The sequence below is a fragment of the Carex rostrata genome, chromosome 6 (assembly GCF_964058835.1).
Source record: "Carex rostrata chromosome 6, lpCarRost1.2, whole genome shotgun sequence".
NCBI lineage: Eukaryota > Viridiplantae > Streptophyta > Magnoliopsida > Poales > Cyperaceae > Carex > Carex rostrata.
In genome coordinates, this window is record NC_135923.1 from 5,210,725 (window position 1) to 5,233,374 (window position 22,650).

General features: G+C 32.6%; 3 protein-coding genes across 3 annotated transcripts; all 3 read right to left on the bottom strand.

Annotated features, from left to right (window-relative positions):
- Positions 1 to 8,899: 8,899 nt before the first annotated feature.
- Positions 8,900 to 10,295, bottom strand: LOC144555567 (multidrug resistance protein ABC transporter family protein). The gene has a single exon (XM_078303953.1). The coding sequence runs from the start codon at positions 10,186 to 10,188 to the stop codon at positions 9,685 to 9,687; it is 504 nt and encodes a 167-aa protein (XP_078160079.1). The 5' UTR covers positions 10,189 to 10,295; the 3' UTR covers positions 8,900 to 9,684.
- A 4,629-nt stretch (positions 10,296 to 14,924) lies between these two features.
- Positions 14,925 to 17,739, bottom strand: LOC144555063 (uncharacterized). The gene is made up of 4 exons (XM_078303264.1): positions 17,468 to 17,739; positions 16,637 to 16,978; positions 15,835 to 16,107; positions 14,925 to 15,744 (listed from the first exon to the last, which is right to left on the bottom strand). Exons 1-4 carry the CDS (start codon positions 17,498 to 17,500, stop codon positions 15,157 to 15,159), a joined length of 1,236 nt encoding a protein of 411 aa, XP_078159390.1. The 5' UTR covers positions 17,501 to 17,739; the 3' UTR covers positions 14,925 to 15,156.
- A 2,187-nt stretch (positions 17,740 to 19,926) lies between these two features.
- LOC144555341 (small COPII coat GTPase SAR1A-like) lies at positions 19,927 to 22,403 on the bottom strand. The gene is made up of 3 exons (XM_078303637.1): positions 22,059 to 22,403; positions 21,480 to 21,611; positions 19,927 to 20,463 (listed from the first exon to the last, which is right to left on the bottom strand). The coding sequence occupies exons 1-3, from the start codon at positions 22,185 to 22,187 to the stop codon at positions 20,143 to 20,145; spliced, it is 582 nt and encodes a 193-aa protein (XP_078159763.1). The 5' UTR covers positions 22,188 to 22,403; the 3' UTR covers positions 19,927 to 20,142.
- Positions 22,404 to 22,650: the final 247 nt, after the last annotated feature.

The window sequence follows — 22,650 nt, forward strand, 5'->3', positions numbered from 1 at the left end:
CCAGAGCTTTAATTATAATATTTATAATGAAGAACCAAGGTTCATCAAGTACTAAATTTTAAAATTATTTTGATGAATCTAAGGAGTTAACAAGACTTTACGAAGCTATAGATTTATATAATAATCACCGAAATTTTTATAAATATCCAAAAAAAAATATAAAATTACAGAATCTACCCACTGTTTGAATGGAATTCGAAAAATGCTCAATCCAGTTATCCAATAACTGGATTTGGAACAAATATCCGGTCAATGGTTTCCCGGACTCAAAGTTGCATATCCGGTTAATCACTAATCGGAAAGTTGTATTTTGCTTCTTCTTTTTTTGTAAACAGAAAATTTTAATTTTTTTTATTTTCTATATTAAAATATTAGAAATGTTGAATATATTTCTTTGAAAATAGATGGAATACAATATAATTTGATTTATTAGAAAGACTACAACAAATAACCTGGATCAATATTTTCCAGGCCGGATTTTTTGCGGCTGTAAGAAAAATTAATATATTTCTTTGTGTTATTGAAAAAAAATAAAAATGCTTAGATTTTGAGTTATTGATCCCGGTTCAAAAGTCACTTCTAGGTAATCTAGAAAATATCGTGATCCTTCTATTATATTTAATTTATAAAAAGTTGTATCTATTTTGAAATTTTTTTTGAATAATAATTGATCCTGGTTCATCACCGTGCAACCTCTGCTCAAACTCACCCCTTTCTAATAATTTAGTCTGTGCAAAGACATGCTAAGATATGTATATTAAGCATTGAACACTGCATAATTTGTCAGGTGCTCAAATTCATCACCGTGCAACCTCTGCTCAAATTCACCCCTTTCTAATAATTTAGTATGTTTAAAGACATGCTAAGATATATATATATATATATATATATATATATATATATATATATATATATATATATATATCTGCATAAATTCCTATGGACTTAAATTAAAAAAAAATATTGAATTCGACATAATTAACAAAAAGATGCAAAAATTAATGTCAGCGTCTGCTCGATCCTTCTTTCTTTGCTGAATTTCTTCTTGACACCTTATCATTTGAACCAACAATTTTGTATTAGAGCCCAGGTTCAGCTTTGATTATTTTAAAAAAAAAAAAATTCTGAACAACTTTGGGTTTAGGGGTGCTTATTATCTAAAAGTTATTGAGAAATCCATGACCAATGATGAATATAATATATAACTTTTCGGAGTCAAGAATTTTGTTTTCAGAACTTTTCTTTTGTCTAGAAATAAAATTAGCAACATTCTCGAATCTAAGAGCTTTGCTAAAAGTAATAACTAATGTGAGCCAGTCTCTAATGGCTGATGGAAGACAAGTGATCTTTATATCCAATCTTCTAGTCCCTTCACTATCGATTTTGGCCTAAAAATCAGATTCATATTTAGACTTTTTTATGTCTATATTATCGTTTTTAAATTAAAAGAAATGAAGAATGAGAGGAAGAACAAAATATAAATACAAACTCTTTTTCTCCTCAGACATTCTTCTTTTGTCATATTAGTTTTCTCCAATATTTTTATTTTAAAACATATATTTATTTGTTAAAACAATTTAATAATGATCTTTATTTTACATGCATTATATAAAAAAAGTAATTGCTGAAATATAAATAATAGACATATCACATAAATAGTATGAATTGTGATTGCTTGTCACACAAAATGTGTTATTATACCAACTCATAGTTTCAATTCATAACAACACAAATTTATATCTCACGTTAATCATGCCATACTCATGTTGCGCAAAAAAAAATCTCACAAATCTTGTAAAAAAGACTCACATAAACCATGCAAAATTATTAAATTATATAGTATTTGAATCCCTATTCATAAGGTTGCAATGTCTATACTTTTGGAAAATATTTAATATTTGTACTTTTGATGGCCATACTTTGTTTTATTATCAATAATTCAAATTTAATTTTAATTAACCATACTTCTCGATCTTATTCATAAACGAAATTAATACATTTTCTTTTCAAATTTTATGTTATTCATAACGAGATCTGCCAACTCTTGATATAATGCTCAAATAATATAAACATAACAAAAGTTTGTTAATGTTGATATATATCAATTTCGTCAGAAGTCACTTCATTTCAATTTTTCTTTGAATCACTTAGCATTAACTTAGTTGCCTCTAATCACTAAATTTTAGTACCTATTCAAATTTAGTCACTTTTATTTATCCCAATAAATTGGACTTTTTCTCTGTTTTTTCAGTTTCTCTCTTTCACTCTATGGACCTCCCTCCAGTCCTCTCCGTTGTCAGGGGCAGACCCACATGATCTTAGGGAGGACAATTGCTTCCGTCATATGAGTTTTAGTGGAGATCAAGATGCTCTGATTGACTTTGCCCCCCTTCCTCCCGAATTTTTTTTTTGTCCCCTTTGGATGTTTGATTTGTAATTTAGGTTATATTTAGGATTAAAATTAAAATAAATTTTATGAATTATGATTGGTAATTGGAATTATAGGTTAGAGAATCAGAAATTACAAGACAGAATATTGGAAATATAAGTTAAAGTATTATTTTTTATCGAGTATCTAATTAGTTAATGGGTTTAAACTCGATTAGCTATTTAAATCCAATTCGACAAATGCTGGATTTCACATCACTAGTGTTTTCTCGATCTTCGATAACTTTTTCTCTCTCACTTGAATCTGAGCTCTTATGTGCTTAAAATGGATGGACTCACAGTAATCCGAAATGATTAAATTTTTATAAGTAACAATCATATACTTTTATTTAATAGATAGATAAATGTAGTTAGCACATAAGAAGATAAACAATTAACCTCTTTTCTTCATTTATAATTAACTCACAAGAAGCTAAATTATCAACAGAGGGATTATAGACCTCCAGAATAAGCTCAAGTCGCTCTGGGAACTAGCAAAGTATGATAATGCAAATTTTTATTTTATTTTATGGATATTTGATTTGGAATTGGTCCAAAGTTTGTCTGGTTATGTATTACTCAACTTTTTTCTGTTCATTTGCCAAACGCTAAACCCTGAAATTGGAACTTTAAACTCCGTGCAAGAGCTTGATGAGGATCATATGAATCGATGCTATATGAATGCTCTCACTGTGATTACTAAAAGAAAGATTTTTTTTTTTTGTAAATAACAATAATTTGAATTTTTCTTGGCATCTTGTTTTACTGAAAACCATCATGGCCTTGCACTCTCTTTTTTAGCAATGGTGAGTGACCCCAAACTCGGTCTCAAATCTCAACTCCGCTAGTGACGGGTTTTGAAATAGTTTAGTGAAATTAGAAATAATTTTGTAAGAGGAGAGATAGGTTGCTCTGATACCACTTGACGACAGCACGTTCCAAACTCTATTCCGCATGTACAGGTTTTGTTTGAAATAGTGAGATATTGAACAATAAAAAAAGAATTTAGACAAAGAAAGATAAATCACAGGAGTGAGAAGATAAGAAAACATTTCATATATTAATCAAAGTCTAAAGAAAAATATGACATGTCACCTCTTCTTATAGGACATGTCACATGGACATCCATCACATAATAAATAACTTAGAAAAACTAAAAGTCCAACTTAGAAGTTAGAAACTAACACCACATAATGAATTTAAAAGTTCTAGCAAACTCTTAAAAATTCTAACATAATTAAAATGACATAGAAAATATAAATAGTCAAACTAAAAAATAGTAACATAATGAAGTCTCATAGAAAACACAACATCATTTAAAATTATAATTATTTATCATAGAAAATAATGAACTAGTGGGGCCCGTGGGATCCATTCATGAAACTTATGCTTCAGTCATAAAAGAAGATTGAAAAATAATTAACTTATACCAAGTTCAAATTTGAATTCGAATCCGAAATTGAGTCCAAACTTTGGTCTTCGTCAGTGAGCTTAACCCGTAAATATTACTAAACAATTGCAAGTTGTTGATTTTCTCACATATCTTGACAAAGGAAAGAACATTTTTGATTATTTGAAGAACTTCTTATCTCATACATACACTTGAAAACAAATGGACCAAATAACTTCTCTGTAAATAGAATTTACAATGGCGTACTAATGCATGCCACAAGATGTGACACCTTCGGATACATTTCATGTGGCCACATTATTTTCATTTGTCACCTAACTGGATTGATACATTCAATTCTCATGGCGTACTAATGCATAACACTAAACACAAGCACTCGCTAAATATTAAAAATTAGTACGCCTAAATTAAGCATGATTCCTATTTAATTTATTATAGTTTTGTTCTTGAAGGGCTGCTACTAATATGTAAGTCTCATCTTGTTGAGTTGTATATACGATTGTTGGGTCTATTTTGTTGTCATTTTTGTTTTTAAATTTATATTTTTAAATACTCAAGAGAAGGTGGTTGCAAGCGCACAATCCAATTGAGTATTATTAGAATTGAATTCAAAGTCAGTGGGAGACAATAATTTTACTAATTTAAACTAAAACTAAAAAGTGCAATTAAAGTAAGGGGTGTTGGTTGCAAATGATTGATTTTGGGTTCAATATTCGAAAGAGGATTGTGTTTTGTGATCAAGTTGGAAAGTCTAAGGGCTATTAGTCAGCCAATCAATTTGCTCAGTTGGGTTCTGATATTCATGTTTGATAATATATGGGTTTCTAGTCCTAATGTGGTAACGATATTCACTTTCGCGAGTTGATACCATGCCTAAACTATTTGAAGATTTATAATTAAGTTCATCACCTTACGGGTCTAGACCATAAATATCGACTAGCCTTATTTACTTGATAAACTAAGAGTCCCAATTAAATGCTAGATTTCACAATTAAGTACTTCACTTAGATTCAAGTTTTGGTTCTTGTGGTTCGGAACTAAATGTTGAATTTGGTTCATATTAAAATGTACTTGAAGATCAAATTTTATGTTTTTTGAAATTTTGTTACTATTCTTTTAGATAGATACATAATCACTGTTTTCAGAAAATTTTGTACCATCCAAAACAGTGATTAGTGTAATAGGCGCAGCTACCGGTACTTGCAGTGATTGGTATAAAACTGAAATTTGATTTATAAGTTAATAACTTTTTATACAAATTGACAATTGATTTTATTGTTACTAAGACTGTGCTATTGTTTCAAATCAGTGTGGTAAAAATGACTGTTTAGGTGGATTAATTAGCTGATTAGTCGTTGGTAGCGATTAAACCGTTACGGATATTTCTGACTGATTAATTATTTCCGATTATTATCAATTATTATAAATTAATTATTTGACGATACTCTATTCATCCAACAAGCATTACAACTTACAACAATGTTTCAGACAATCACTTTACCTGATCAAATTCAATTTCCAATGCATCATTCTTTACTTGATATAGGAAAGGAATAATATAAAAAAGGAATAACATAAAATGAAGTATTAGAGGAAGCACTGACATAAACCTCAAACCATTAGGCATGCCCCTACAAAATTGAGAATTGATATGCATCCAAAGGATAATTTCGTCCATAATGTTTTACCATGGAATTTTAATGTTGATTTAATTAGTTTTAAGCAAGTTGTACGGAAACATATATATTTTCGAAATATTTGCAGAATATGGTTTTCTGTAATTTTCAGAGTTTGATTAATTTACTCATTTACATATTATTTTCATCTGCTCTCATTCTCTACAAGATCAAAACATGGGAAGATCAAATGTCAAGATGCATTTGTATTAAGGCAGGCCCAGTAAACTATTGGGCTTATAAAATAAATATTGGGCTTTGTTTATTGTATGGCGTTGTTTGGGATTATGGGGTTAAAAGATACTAACAGGTTGGCTTCATGCAGCACAATTTTTTTATTTTGTCTCAATTGATTATCCGGAACATGAAGTTAAATTAACTTTGTCAATATAAGTCCAACTATAAAAATGAATAGCTCTTTTATTTTTATTTTTTTTCTAATCAAGATGAAGGTCAAATTTTTTTAAATTTATTTATCCAGATATCAAACTTGAGACCTCTCACATAGACAACTTTGTTATTTGCAACAAGAGGAGGGTTCAAATGCATCCAAATTTTTGTGCACCCAAATGCATCCTATCATTTTTTTTCATTTTCAAAGTCCGAATAGTCAATCCAAATAGTTAGATGCGATCTATATATTAAGATGTGCTTGGAGACCAAATTTTACATTTTTTGGAATTTTTTTACTATTTATTAAGCCACTTTGAAAATCGCTGATCCAATGGTCCAAAAAATATAAAATCAGTGATTTTCAAAATAGCTTAATAAATAGTAAAAAAATTTCAAGAAATGTAAAATTTGGTCTCCAAGCACATCTTAATATATAGATCGCATTTAACGATTCGGATTGACTATTCGGACTTTAAAAACAGAGAAAAAAGATTTAAAAGATAGAGTGCATTTGAGTGCACAAAAATTTGAGTGCATTTGAACCCTCCTCTTGCAACAAATACCTCGTTTAATTGATACTGAATATTTGGCAAATTAGGCTAGGTACAAAGGCAGGCATGTCAGGCCTGCCGAGCACGTTATATTTTGCTTATTCCATCTCATTTAAAATGTTCATGACGTGGCAGTCCGAATTTTTTATTTATATACCATAAAGAAAAAAAAAAAAAAACCAAAACACCATTGTTTCTAGAGAATTTCATATTTATCCAGGTCGCAGAACCAATCTGCAAACTCAAATACCGGAGTTTGCACATACAATCTGCGGCCTCAAATTGAGGTCTGCAGATTCAATTTGCGGTTCCAACAATATACTTTTTTTATAACTATTTTTACAGAATATTTATTAATAAAAAAAATACTTTGGCATTATCTCAGTGACCGCAAATTTCAAATTTTGGTTGATGCTCTGAAAATTGATAAACTTTGGCAGTATGCGAATTAAAAACTTTGGTTGATGCTCTGAATGCGATTTTCAAGAAGAAAAAAAAAGCAAAAGTAAAACTTTTTAGTGCGGATCCCACTCACCCACCAAAAAAAAATGAAAAACTGGAGTCGTAGATTCAATATTTGGATCTTTTAGGACTGCGGATTAATTGTGCGGTCTCCATTAAATAGAATTTTTTCAAAACAAAGATGTTTTGGTTTATTTATTTTTTAATTATGGTATTAAAAAAAAGTCGACATGACAGTCACAACCTCTTAATTCCTTGGTCTCTTTAAAAAAAGATTAACAAGGCAAATTGGAAACATGTCTACCTTCACAGGTTGCTTTTTATTTTTTTTCTCTTGGCTTCTCGGTTCGGCATAGCTATTAGCTAGAGCCAGCTTATCTTGGAAGCAAATGATATAACAAATGGTGACAATCAAACAAACAAATAGATTCTGCTTCTAAGCTAATGCTCCTATAAGTCCTAACTAGAATAAACAAACTAAATGCAAATCACACGCAATCAATTTTAAAAAGCAAACACCTTTTCTTACCAGACCCAATTAATTACCAAATTTCTCCACAGAGATTACTTATCCTATACATTTCAATTTTTTTTTTTTTTACTTTTAGTTAAGAAATATAATAGTTATCTCTGATTCCTATCTCCCAAAATACCCTCCAACGGTTTGGTCAGTATATTGATTCAAAAAATAAAATGAACAGGCTAGTATGCTACAATAGCTAAATGTGTATCATATAATAGTCAAAATATATTTAATTAAGTGCGTATTTTGAAAGTACATAAAAAAACTGAGCGTGAAAGTTCAAAATAAAAGTGCATGTTTTACAGTACCAAAGCATGCATTTTGGTGGGTTTGAATAGGAATTTGAAAGTTGAAGACAAATGTATTTTATTAGTAAAGATTAGAAATCAAACCATGTTCAACCATTTAATATTCATACAAAAAATTTTATTCTTGATTCTGAATATGCGATCTAACTCTCATACGGAGAACAATATCTCTGCTGTTAGACAAAAGGGTAGTTCTTAGTTTAAGTCAAATGCTAAAATGTGTTTTGATTTTGATAATTATCAATAATTGTGTTTACAGTGAAGTAAACAAGTGCACATTATACAAAAACTGAATGTGTGCATTTTAAAATATGCAAATAAATTTATAGGCAGTTAAGTCATGAAATCTTATGTGGATCAAAATTGGTATTGATGATGTAACTAATATTTAGTCTAGTAGCAAAAGTCGACACTTTTTGTATGGAAGGTCATGAGTATAAAATAATATAAAAATATTTTATGGATATTAAATGAAAATTAGTAAACTAGATTTTCACCTTTTATATACAAATATATATATATATATATATATTGATGCAACATACTATTTTTCTTACCCATCGTACTATATATGGAAATTAAACTTGTAATGGTATCAATTACCTATATTATCTAAGATACATCAACTAATGAAATTATTCTAGGATGGTGAAATCACCAATTATAGCCATTAGTATGACATTATCATATATCTCAGCACTACTTTTAATCAAGAAAATTCACTAATTAATTTTAGATCAAATATTGATCAGTAGCAATATTTACTTTTCCTTTTAAGACTAGATATTAGTAAAAAAAATTACTAATCAATATGGATTATAACAAAAATATTTTTATATATATCATTGTCGTTTGATTATAGAAAAAATGAATAACATAGTCTAGTCACTCAATCAAAATAATATGAACCTTAAAAAAATTGTGTAAACAATTTTAATTTTTTTATTACGTTTTGGTAATATCATCATTACCAGCGAGTGCATGTACTAATAATTCCCTAAGATCTAGTATTTTTTAAATAAATTTACATTTAAATTTTTAATTAAATCTCGTAAATTAAGCTCCTACTTTTTAACAAGTAGCATATAGTATAGTATATATACTAATAAAGTATACACACACACCTAACACCTTGTTTGAAAGAGAAATGCAATTATAATTTGTAAATTTATATACCATTAATAAAATTTTACATAAGTACATTTCAACTAAACAACTACTATACAAATTAATACAGCGATGTGCGGCAAGCCAACAAAGTGTTGCAATTGGGTATGACTTTAATTACATGTTACCTATCCTTAAGCCTTTGCAATAAATTCCATCTGCCTGAAATTATAGGTGTTTGCACTTTCTGTTTCTTGTTGCAACAGTTCAGTTTCAGGATCCGTAAGTATCCTCCCAGGTACCTGATTCAACACAATTGAAATGGACGGTCCAGATTTAATTTCAGCCGGTGGGTGCTCGGGATGGCGTTAGGGAGGAGTATTATTTGTGCTTTGAGATTCGTGTCAAGTTAAAAATTCCAATTTCAGACCGTTCAATTCAATTGTAGTCAGTCAGGTAACCTGAGGGGATGTGAATTCTCAGTTTCAGGTATGCGCGCCACCGCAGCTAATATGAACCTCTTGTCACTGACAGCATGGACCCACACACTCCTTTGCTAGCTAGTGACATGCCGCACATCGCCGTTTTTGTTCGCTAGAGAGAACTCGACTGTTTGTCGATTGGATTTGCATTTGCTGGTATTTCCTTTTGGGTAGTATCAGCATGAAATCTAAAGGAATATGTGATATGTCAGATCAAAATTAGATGCTTGAGATAAATCAAGATAATAGCACTGAGAAATCCAGCAATGTATATGTTCTTTTGGATACCAGGTCTGTACTATACAAGAGGGATATCAGCAAATACAAATCACACTCGATTTCGATCAGAACAGCCAATGGGGAACCTTCTTTTGTGATCCAGTTGTCTCGACAATTGTACCGAGAGATGGTTTCCACCCCTTGCAAGACAGTTGTCGACTAACCGTCATAAACTCCGGTACCTCTTCTAACACACCGGCAATCATTGGACTTGTCTCTATTTCTACCACTTCTGGAGATATCGGTGCAGAACATGATCGGGTAAGCCGCTTTGTGGACCGTGCAGAGGCCAGAACCCGCCTGGCCTCCTCAGCTGAAAGCTTGCCACGTGTCACAGGGAGGAGCAAGTACACCTTATTGGGATCTAATACGTGATCTGCCGGTAGCGGGTTAAGTTTGGTACCTTTAGTCGGTACAAGATGCGAGTCGATCACATAATGATTTGGGTGGTTGAGCATGATTTCGGCGACTGTAATCGGCTCAGTGAGGCTATCAGTGGTTCCGTCTGAGAAAATGAGCTTCCCTCCTGTACTGACCCATGACTTGGAAGAAGAGACCAAGTTCCCCATTTTCAGAGAGAGAGAGAGAGAGAGAGAGAGAGCTTGGACCTGCCAAGGTTTCAGAGAAAGAGAGAGAGAGATGTAGGGTGTCTTTTGGCCGGGGTTGTGGGGTTTATATATATATACACGAGCTAGAAATATTGAATTGAGTTTTTATAGAATTAGTCCATAAGTTGATTTGGTTACAGAACTTGAAGAGATACAGTATTATTACAGTTGGAAATAGGAAATAGGAAGCTTCTTGTAAATGCCAAGTCAAAACACAGAACAGTTCATTTGCCAAAAAACATAAAAAACAAAACAAAACACAGAACAGTTTTCTTAGCAAATAAAAACGTGTCACGTATGAACTTGGACTAGTTACACAGTAAGGAGTGGTTTTATCTCCGATCATAGTGGTTGGGAAACGGGTCAAAAATTAAAAAATGATACAACCCAATAAAAATAATAAAAGGGGGTTCATGAAGGGGTTGGACTTGAAAAACTAACTACAATTGGTCACTAAATATTTAAATTTTGATTTTATGTGGTAAAACCCAAAACCTATAATGTGTAGCAGTTTACTGACAAAGGCGATCGATCCGTATTTTTGAAACCCGCTTCCTTAAAAGTTGCTTTGTATCTTCCGCAGAGGATCTCAAGTATATCTTATGGGTTTGTTCAAACTGCTTCGAAATTACGTGATCAAGTCAATGCGAGCAACAAGAGAGCAAGTACAAAACAAAGAAAGAGTATTACGCGTTAGGATAATTCACACTGTCTTTATGAAAAAAAAAAATTCACACTGTCCTATCATGTCGTGCCATGTGTTACACGCTAAGTGGGACCCGGTAATCAGTCTGTCAGTGAATCCAAGAGGTGGAGACGAAGCAGGTTAGGACGTGTAAAGTGTCTATACAATCGGTGTCGGCGATTTCTTTTGTCAGATTTTTATTTACATTCTTTTAAAAATGTTTTCTGAGTTGAGCGTTGACATTAGATTTGACCAACGAGCACCACGGACTTATAGTGAAGCCTTGTCAAGTATTTATATCCCTTGAGAGCTATTAATTTAGCAATGTAAATTGAACCAATGTGAACCATTCAACTTAAAATAATTTCAATTTAAATGAAATTAATATTTATGTAGGATAATTCTAACGTATATCTAACTTTTACGGGACATCAAAATTTAATACTGCATATATTTGAAAATATTATTATATTAAAAATTAAATTATATATTTATGTTGTTTAATGCAAGGCTAAATATTTAAAATCATCTCAGATTTAATACACATTCTTTGTAAATAATTCAAAACACATCTATAGTTTTTAATTTTTTAATTTTAATAGTATTTTCTCATATATATACCAAACCAGTTGGATTTTTACGTTTGGCCGAATATAAAATTGTTTGTTATATTTACTGTATTTTGATATAGCATTCCTTTCTCTCTCTAATTTAAACCGTTTTTCTTTTTTCTTTTTGACCTGATATACTTCATTTTATTTGGATGCTATCAGTTTACCTTTTTTTTAAAGAAAAAAAAAACGCTACACAATCAACTAAATAGTTCATTTTACAGGGACGAGTTAGTAAATTAAGGTCTGGTAGAAGCAATAAGGTAAGAAACTAAAGAATAGCATAAATTGGGCTGTTCTGGAAGGTTAGAAACTTGGAAAAAAAGTTGGCTTTTATAGTTTTATGATTGGGACATGCTAACATTGTTCTGGTCTACTTCTAATAATTGCATTTTGTTTTGACAAAACCAGCGAAAGTTCCTCAATACAAAAGAATTAGAACTAGTATATATAAAATTCAACATCTGGGAACTAATGAGGACTTGACTAGGAGAGGAGAGGATATAAAATTGTCTCCGGAACAACCAAAGAAAACGCTTCTTGTGAAAAATGCATCACATTGGCAATTTAATAAAGTTTTATTTTTAATTTAGCATGTTTTATTCATATCAAATGTTAGTTATGTCATTGACCTATCACACTTTATTTAATTACTTCTTTGCAGGGTTGGCAAAAAAAATTCGTAACTCGTGGCCCGTTCGAGATTGACCTGGAAAAGTTCGTAATTAGTTTGTTCAATTTTGACTCTGTTCATCATTAGCGAGTTCAAGTTTGACTCAGCTCAGCTCATTACTCATCTTATTACAAGAAGATGATAAAATTCTTTGCTAACTCTTTTATAATTTTTCTCTCTGCTCATTATGAGAAGATGAAATTTATTGCAAGAATAAGATAATTATTTTCTTCTTGACTCGTGGTTAAATCGACCAATTTTTTTTTTTTTTTTTTTTTTTATGTGCAACTCACAGTATGAACAAGCTGACTCGACTCAGACTGTGATTGATTTGGCTAAAATCTAGCGATTTGAGACAAGCTGAGTTTAAACTTGGTGTAGCTTGACTTGATCTACTTGTTTGCAAATTTAGAAGTTATTGCTTGGAGTTTCCAGAAAATAATTGAAATGGTAAAAATTAGTGTACAAATTACTGAATAGAGAGGCATGGTAATACTGAGTCAAGGATCGATGCATCATTCTTATTTTCGAACAAAAATTAATGTAAATCATAAATACATTACGAAAGTGTTGAGATGGTCAACTCCTCGGAACATGTTTCATCATTGGATCTCATGCAATGATATATAATCTTCCTATTTTGCGGCATTAGCTTAATTTTGTTTTTAATTTTAATTTTTCGTTAGCAATGATCTAAGATGAGAGAAAATACATCAACTGCCCTCACAAGCGCTGTTTTTTAAATTACAAGTCGTACATTTTGACGGATCAAATTATATATAAATCTTATACAAATTGACAGATCAGATTAAGTTTATACTCTATACAAATTTGAAAATAAAAATAAGATTATGTATGAATCTTAAGCAAATTTTTGTTGCGATTATTAGCTGATCTCATTTATTTATACCATCCATTATTATCTTCTCTTTTTCTTTTTCTTTTTTTTTTTTTTTTTTTTTAAACTTACCAGTTACCACCCTTTCCAGATATAATGTACAATAGCATCTCTTTATTTTATCAAATATATTTATGGGACTCAATTCCTTAATTTGTATATAAAGTTTAGTGTCACCAGCTATTCCAACATCTTTTTTCATAAATTTAAAACAAATAATGAAATCCGAACCGTCAATCTTGTCAAGGAAAGCTTTTATATAAAGTGTTATAATCTTTTAGTTTTTCATACGATGGATAATTTATGAAACAAATGGATCAAGTTGCGTTTATTTTTAAGATTCTTGATCTTGTAAGCCTTGTTTATAAAGGAGAAAATAGCTCGAATTTTATCATTTTAAATTTAAATTTTTATAACATTGATAAAAATAAAAGATTATACAAGATAACATATAAAAAAAATATATATATTAATATCTCCAAGCTGCGAGCCTGCGATAGATCTACGATTAATATATTAATACTTCAGTCGAATCTCGAATGAATTAATGATTGAACCAAATATAAAACTTAAATTTCTCTTCGGGAAAATAAATAAACAAGAGAAATGAACAGGAATTCGAGGCTGAAATCTGTTAGGTTCATCACCCCAATCAAAGCTAGTGAAAAATATACAACTTCTCTGAAATTGGTCGGTAGGCTCGTTAAAATATAAGTCAGCTTACTTCAAGGTTCGTGCATACTTGATTCATATCAATTCGAATCTGACCACTCTGATCTGATATCGGATTGAATTTGATACAATGCTCATCGTTCCATAAATCTTAAGAAATAAAGAAACGGTACTAAATTAGAAGAGACGTTAACTGAATTGGAAGATTTGACTGAAATTGTTGAAGGAAAATATTTCTCAGAAAAGGGTAGTGCCATGTTCTTGAATTAGGGCTGCCAAAAAAGTTCGTAGTTCGTGATTCGATTGACTTCAATTCAAAAAAAAAAATCGCAATTAACTCGTTCAATTGAAGTTCATTATGAAACAAATCAAACAAGTTGGTTCGAATCTTATTCAAACTCAAACTGGGTATAAGTCGTTCGAAATTGGTTCACGAACTATTTAGGTTTAAATCTCAAATTAACATGTACCGTTCAAATTAAAGCAACGCCAGTGACTCAGTGCAAAATCAAGGATTCATTTCAAATATGTACAAATAGGTACCTGATATGATCAGATAAGATCCAATGCAATGCTTAGTTTAAATTATCCAATTTTCAAAAAATAACTAAGAGCAGTAGGGCTGCCAAGAAAAATCAATTTGGTTTGAATCTTATTCAATCTCAAACTCAAACTATGGTAAATTTGATTTGGTTTGATTCGTTTGCAGCCCTACCTTGAATACATCTTTGACAATAATAAATTGAAATATCTTGCATGCTTCTTCCTACTTCAAAGGGCTGTGACTAGTGTGTTGCGAAATCAATGAACTATTTTAGCTGGATGGAGTGTTTTATTGTGTTATTCCATGTGCAAACCTCTCAGAATCTCAGTGTTGTTATCTTCCAATGTTTATGGATAAAATATGACATGTCCAGTGTCCAGAAGATTAAAAGCTGGAACTGGTAATAGGCCGTTCCTGTAATCAAAACTCTGGAGAATGCAAAACTACATCAACTAAGACTAAATGCATCATTAGTTGCTAGTACCGAGATCCTCCATGAGAACAATGAATCCGAATACTACTGAAATCAATTCATGAGTTCCAGCAACACCACTCACTGGTTAATGAAATATTTAATCCCATTTTTCTCATATTGGCTTCTAACCGGCGTTTGGGAGAATTTAAATCCCCAGAGTAAATGTTAATACAATTTATATCAAAAGTCTGAGAGCACAACCATCAAAAGTATATAAAGCAACCTGTACTAACATAAAACATATAGACAAACAACCAAATTTGAAAATTTTCGATAGTTTGGAGGAGAGGATTTCCTTGGAACAACCAATTAACTCGATAAGCTGTCTATAAGATGGGGCAAATGAATGACATCCTGTGTTTTTGGATGTTTCAATATATGGACCAAGTAACCTTTACTTGAATCTCACCAGACGGACTGCTTAGTTTCCCCACATCAGAGTCGCCATAATACTCCGGCGAGAAAAGCAATGCACCACGTACAAGGGGTTCGTTGGTGTTAGAATTCCAAAGATCAACCTTAACAACGAGGGATGAGCCATGATCGCAACAAAACAAAGATCTAGACAAAGAGATGGGCTCCAGAGACTTGATAGTGGAGCAATCATCGATTCTCTTTCTGAAAATAAAGTCTCTTAGGTATGGCATATTGTTAATGTAAGCAACCATATCACCATGAATTCTGAAACCTTCTACTGTTTCATCTTCAGAAGACTTGATTAGTTTCACATCAAGCTCAGCAAGCCAAGCACGATCCATCACAGCAAATGTCAAATGGACAGAACCATTCCCTCCTTTATACTCGTAACACAACCACTTGTCCATGGGATGGCCAACATAACGATTAAATGTCGCAACACCTTTACATAGTAATTTGTCATCTATGTTGAGGTCAAAAAAGATCCAAATCCGATCGTAACCCAAAGGGGCTGTTTCAGGACCCTTTAACGGCAAAGAACCCTACAAGAATGAAAAGAAATAAATGTTGAGAGAGAGTGAGAAAAGGGGGTGTGGGTATGTGATAGGATATTAGTAGTGTACTGTTGTTACCTTTTCATGAATCATCAGTGCACTTTCTTTGTCCCGATCGAAGAGGTCTATAACGGCCGAAGTGCAGTCCATGACGATCGTACCATGGATTTTTCCAGACGTCTTCCCGCATAGGTCCACTTTCACGTCATAAATCTCTATCAAAATATATGCATTCACAAGCCTCTTCCTCCCTTCACCATCTGTCTTCACATTTATTGGTTTCCAAATGCCATTTTCTACAGGCATGGAAGGTCTCCATGATTGTTGTGTATCTACTATCTTAGAAAATTCCTAAAGATATGAAGACGATATCTAACACTATTAAAACTGCATTATGAAAAGATTGAAAAGCACCAAAAAATTAAACACATTAATGCAAACTCCTAATCAAATTTGTTAATCTAAAGGGTAGTATGACAAAAAGGCCCTTGTGCTTTTACTAGCATGCTTGCCAATGCAAAGTAAAGGAGACCCTTTTGGTTCCTAAACAGGCTTTGTTTTAAATCAATTCTTTAGGTTTCTTTGGGAAACATATACTGTCCAATGACGAAACTGCTCTAGCTGGCTTGAAAATACCATATAAGAACATATTTTGAGGGTGACCGCATGAAATTGAGCTCTTGTTGTCAATTGTGTTACCAAAATAAAAGTCTGATTCTAGTAATATAAAGATTAACTCCATTTCTCATTTGATTACTAGACAAATTATTCCCAGCAATCTAGATAACATTATAAAGGACATCAATAGTCTGAAATTTCACACATATGTCATGTTAGTTCTGAATATCCTAAATTCCAACTGAGTAATCTAATTATTTACTTTAAAGCTGTACTCCCCAGCTGGTTCCAAACCCACCCTTGGGACCATACAGTAGTTATCGGAGTTGTCATTGGAATCTGTACTCTTCTCCATTTTGTCCTGCTTACTGTTGGATCTCCGGCTGTCTTTAGCAGGTGCAAAGACCCGAACCCTTTTCCTCCTTCGAAATTCGTGCAGAAAAAAATTCCAAACACCCCTCCTAAAAAACCATAGACGCGGGCCTACACGAAATGCCTTTCGGGGACCAGACACTGAGTCCTTCCTTGTTAATGTCCTACCACTATGGCGGACCAGACACTTATTCTTCTGTGATGGTTGTGTATCTACTCCGTCATAATAATCCTACATATATGAAAAAATTGTCTAACAATGTTAAAAATTGCATCATGAAAAGGTTGAAAAGCAGCAAGAAAAAAAAAACACACACACACATTAATGCAAACTCTTAGACAAACTTGTCAATCAAAGGGCAATATGACAAAGAGGATCTTGTGCTTTTACTAGCATGCTTGCCTATGCAAAGTATATGAGACCCTTTTGGTTCCTATATTGGCAAGCGGCTTAAATACCTACTAGGGGTTGTGGTGATAAATAAATATTTATGTTTACCCATTCTTTAGGTTGTTTTGTGAAACATGTACAATGTAATGACACAACTACTATAGCTAGATAACATTATAAAGGACATCAATAGTCTGGAATTTCACACAAATATCATTTCAGTTCTAAATATCCTAAATTCCAATTATTTGTGCTCGTGTGCAGAAACCTCAACAGACTGGTGCTACAAATCATAGCCTGTAAGAGTTGGTACCGAAACAAATGCAATACCTCGATGTATACCGGTTCATCTCCACTAGTCATTTTTTCAGATTTCAGTTTCTGGTTGGACTTGACTTGGACCCCTTTCGATGCCTATAAATCAAATCAAATAGGAAACAATAAAAGACAAACATATAAACATATAAGTAAGAGATTTTGACGTCAAGCTAATTAAGATTTTTAAAGTTGATGAAATTCAGATAATGTGACTTTTCCTTCTCCTTCTCCTTGTCTTCTTCTTTATAAGATTGCTCGGAGGGTTTCTCGGGAGCGTTGAGAGTTTTTTCGCCACCGCGGGTTTCGGCATGGAAAAAATCACACTGTGCAACGAACTGCTTTTCAAGGGTTTCGATAGGGGAAGGAGCGCGCTGCGCAGCGAAGAACAGCTCTTCGTCGGAAGAAGAGTTGTCGTGAGATGTTGGGGACATTTTCTCCTTCGCTGTTGCCATTAATAACAGAACGACAAAGAAATAAGGGAATTTTTTTTATGAAAGAAATAAATAAATAAAAGGAATTTTTAGAAATTAGAGCATACCAATAAATAGACGTACGCGGTTGTCGGAAACAGAATACTGTCAAATGATTAATTGATTAATTGGTATATAATTAGTTAATTAGAATTACGCAAATAATTTAATATTTTTATTAAATTTATATATATATCATAATTTATTAAAAATAACTTATTTAACTCATTAAACTTATCAAATAAATTTAAATTAACTTGATTCTATTATTATAACATAATATTATATATATATTTTTTTTAACGTATAAGCATTTTACATATGTAATAATAAGATTTGAAATCAATTGACAATGTTGGCAATCACTATAAATAACATTTAAACTGGAACCATTCATTTGAATTGTAATATACACTATATGTAATATACGTATATGACAAAAGATACAATTTGATGAAAGTTTGCCATTCATAAAAAAAAAGAAAAAAAGAAGAAGTTCGTAACGGTACATATTTAATTGCCTTTGATGTACATGGTATTTTATATAAAATCAATTCATAAGGCTAACAACATGCCTACAAGCTTTTCTTCTATTTTTCAAACCTTTTAGTTTGATTTAAGAACTATTTTCAAATCCTCAATTGTATCCAATATTACTAGATTCTGACTCATTTTACTAGGATCTTATATTTTTATAAAAAAAAACCTTTATTAGGATCTTATTAGTATATGTTAATTACATCACTAAGACGTTCATTTTATTTACTGTTGTATTCAAGGTTAATGAAAAACTTGAGAAGTACTCTTCCTGCATTTCAAAAGTGCCTCATTTTTCATGTGGGAAAAAAGTATTCACTCAAACTGAATTTTTGTTTTTGTTTTTTTTCCACATGATCAGTACAAAATCAGTTCAAAATTTTTTTAATTCCAATCACATACCCATTCCCAATACGGAGCCGAACAAAGCCTTAACAATATGATACTTTCCTATTGAGCCTGGCTTAGGTGTTGGATTAGTCTATCATTTAGATTTATGTTTTATGTTTGCATTTATCATTATAATATCTTCTTTTTTGTCATATAAATAAGAAGGTTTGATATCGGTGGAGGACAACCAACAAAGCGAGGCATACAACATATATCTAGAACAACTGCCGAAGCAAAACAAGGAATCACTCTAGTTTTTCATAATAGTTGATAATGCAGTCATTCATGAAATTTGTTAGATGCTTGAAAATTGTAGTTATGTTATTATAATATAGGTATCTTAGATAAAACGAATATCCTGAGTTTTTTTTTTATTGTATAATGTAGATTAATGAAAGAAATATTGCATATAAATAGGTTAATCGGACATTATTTGGGTAATTACTAATCATAGTTTACTTGGAAAAATTTAGAAGTCTATATAAACAGGAGAACTTACAGAAATTTAGATATGAGTGTGCATTTATGTATGTATTTATCTGATTTCTCAATTCAGTTTTTCAATTTCTTATTTCTATAAAAAGTTTAAATTGTCATTAAAATTATTTCAGATTCAAAACTCTCGGAATATAGTCACATGCAGTCAAACCTTTGACCTATACCAAATCGCGTCTCAGTCGGGTGATTTTTTAAATATGATCATGCTTAGTCATGTGTTCGGTAGTTCGGTGGTCAGACTGGCGACAGGCTCAGCACATTTTGCCTGGTAGTATCTGGTGATACCAGAACGACAACTAGCTCTACCATCATTAAAAGAAAGGGAAAATCCAGACGATATTTAAGAGTACTCATTATTAGAACGGTTACAAATCCACTGATTAACCATAAACCAAACCCAGAATTGTGTTCACTGTTCTCAACCCAAGCAAAGAATAGCCTAAAAGATTCCAATATACGCTCTCTGATAAGACTCATTTAATCGATGTACAAGAGATAATATGAGATTCTGACAAGTGACAAGCACTGAACAGCCTCTCAGTAACCCATAATAGAACTCTGGTAACTAACACCAAGTAGTATTAAACTCCACTTTGCCAGATGTTTTAAGAAATCATTACGTTTTATCACCAACACAACAGACCTATAATAAACAAAACAGTAAAAGAAAGTTCTACAATTGTCATATATCTCGGTAACCGAGCCACCGATCCTAAATAAGGACACCCAAGACATGCAGAACAAAAAGGGAAAACCCCAAAAATGCCCGTTGGTACGATTCCGACAGCCTTTTCACTTGATGTATTGCGAGAGCCACTTGAAGGCTTCACCATAACCCATCTTGCGTACGACGCTGCACATAAAGACCTCCATGGGGCGCACATTGGAGTCGGCGAGACTGACATTTCCCTTGCCGGTGGTGAAATTAGTGAGCCCCAGGTAGTAGCGCAGCTCCTCTTCTGAGGATGCATACGGGATGTCAATCTTGTTCCCCAAAATCAGGAAGGGTACTGTTGCGAGTGACTCGTCTGAGAGGAGAGCATCGAGCTCTTTCTTTGACTCTGCAAACCGCTCCTTGTCGTAGGCATCAACTAGGTACACCACAGCATCCACCTGTTAAAGCCAAATCAGAATGAACTTCAGTAAGATACTTGGGAATCGCTGGATAGATATATTAGACTTTCAGGATTTAATAATTTCAAGTTAACAAAATCAAAATTGTTCAATCTTTTGATTCAACTAAAAAATGGACTGACTTCATGTCTTACCAACAGGCTTGAAACGTCTCATACGTGTTTCACCCCTAAACTATTACAAATAGTACCCAAACTGTATATTATATGTATTCTTCACAAGTATCAAAATTAGTAAATTGCTCCTATATTCAACTTTGTTAGTACTGGTGTTGAGGACAGAAATTGATTTTGTCATTTTGAGCAAATACAGAATGTCAAAACATAGTATAGCTCTTAGATGCTTTAGTAAACTTCACAACACAAGATAAATGTGCAAACTGAAGGCAGATGGAAACACGAGATTCTACTGCTAAATATAATGCATATTCCTTATAAGAAAAGAAACAAATGTGAAACACGCTACATTCTTCAAAACATAGTAATTCTCACCCATTCCCCTCCTTCCCCTTCTACCCCAATTCCATCAGAAATTGATTTTGTCATTTTGAGCAAATACAGAATGTCAAAACATAGTATAGCTCTTAGATGCTTTAGTAAACTTCACAACACAAGATAAATGTGCAAACTGAAGGCAGATGGAAACACGAGATTCTACTGCTAAATATAATGCATATTCCTTATAAGAAAAGAAACAAATGTGAAACACGCTACATTCTTCAAAACATAGTAATTCTCACCCATTCCCCTCCTTCCCCTTCTACCCCAATTCCATCATAAGTATTCAAATTAGTCAATTACCAATCTATTTTTTCGTAATCTTAAGGAATATAACATATAACATATTGCATATGTTTTCTAGGTGTCTGACATTCCATACATTTCTAAATGGTGAGTTATAATTGCAAAGTAACTAAGATTTTTACAAGATATGTGGAACTCAGTATAATAACAGACTACTCGAAAAAAAAGTAATCCCATAACAGAACAACAAACCTTGGCATAGTAGTCCTTCCATACACGGCGTGCAATTTGATGGCCACCAAGATCAAAAGCCTTGAACTTAATCTTTCCAATGCTCAACTCCTCTGATGTAGGATGTTGCGTCGGCTGGTGCTGGACCAATCTCTACATAAACTAAACAGTAGTTGAGTAAATAAAAGAAATATTTATTACAATGGCTCTTCTGAAAAATGACAATGCTTGCTCAAATTGCAACATTGCCTCCAATAGATGATCTACTATTGTGTAAAAACTATTAACAAAATGGTAAGAGAAGGAATTCATCATGCATGCCCTGAGAAATGAACTCTCAATTTTCAACAACTTGAGAATGAATATCAGTTATATCTGCACAACTTTGGTTTTAAAATTAAAATTTTCAGCTGAAATGCTGAAGTTAACAGAATCCCTACAACATAGATCAATGGCAGTACACGAAATTACTCCTTTATCAAAGGGCAAGTAACTAGAATTCGAATTTGGAAATCATCACATAACAAGATATTGCATCCCAACATTAAAAATGATATTGAACTCAAATAAATAAATACATCTAGAAATTTCAAACTATACCTCGTCTTTCAGCATGTGAAGAAGCGTGGTTTTTCCGGCGTTATCTAGACCAAGAAAGAGAATTTTCGCCTCCTTCTGCCACAAACCGAGCGAGGCCAGGACACCATAGAACCAATCCACGAGAAACATCTCTATTCAGATCCGACCCGATCCGATCGAATCCGTACAATTCCAACCCTGCCGGATCCGATCCGACTCCACGAGCTAGAGAGCGAGAGAGAGAGAGAGAGGAAGGCTACGGTTGAGAAGGGTACCGAGAAAAAGAGCCGTACAATTCGTGAAAGGAAGACCACCGACTTGCTTCTCCTTGAACCTCTCCTCTTACCCTGTCATAGTGTTAGCATCTGATTGGATTCTGTATTTATACTAAAATAAATAAACAACAAACCGCTCTGTAAAACATACCGGTTCACGAGAAATTGATTCGTAGACCTAAACGGCTCATCAAATTAACTCAGCTGCTCTTTCGTGGGTCCCGCAGATTGTTATGGTTGACAGATACTGTCTTTTGTGGACCAGTTTCAGGTACAAGTCGGAGCGCATTCCCGGGCAATGGATCGCTACTGGGCTGCCGGCTGCGACGTCATTGGCC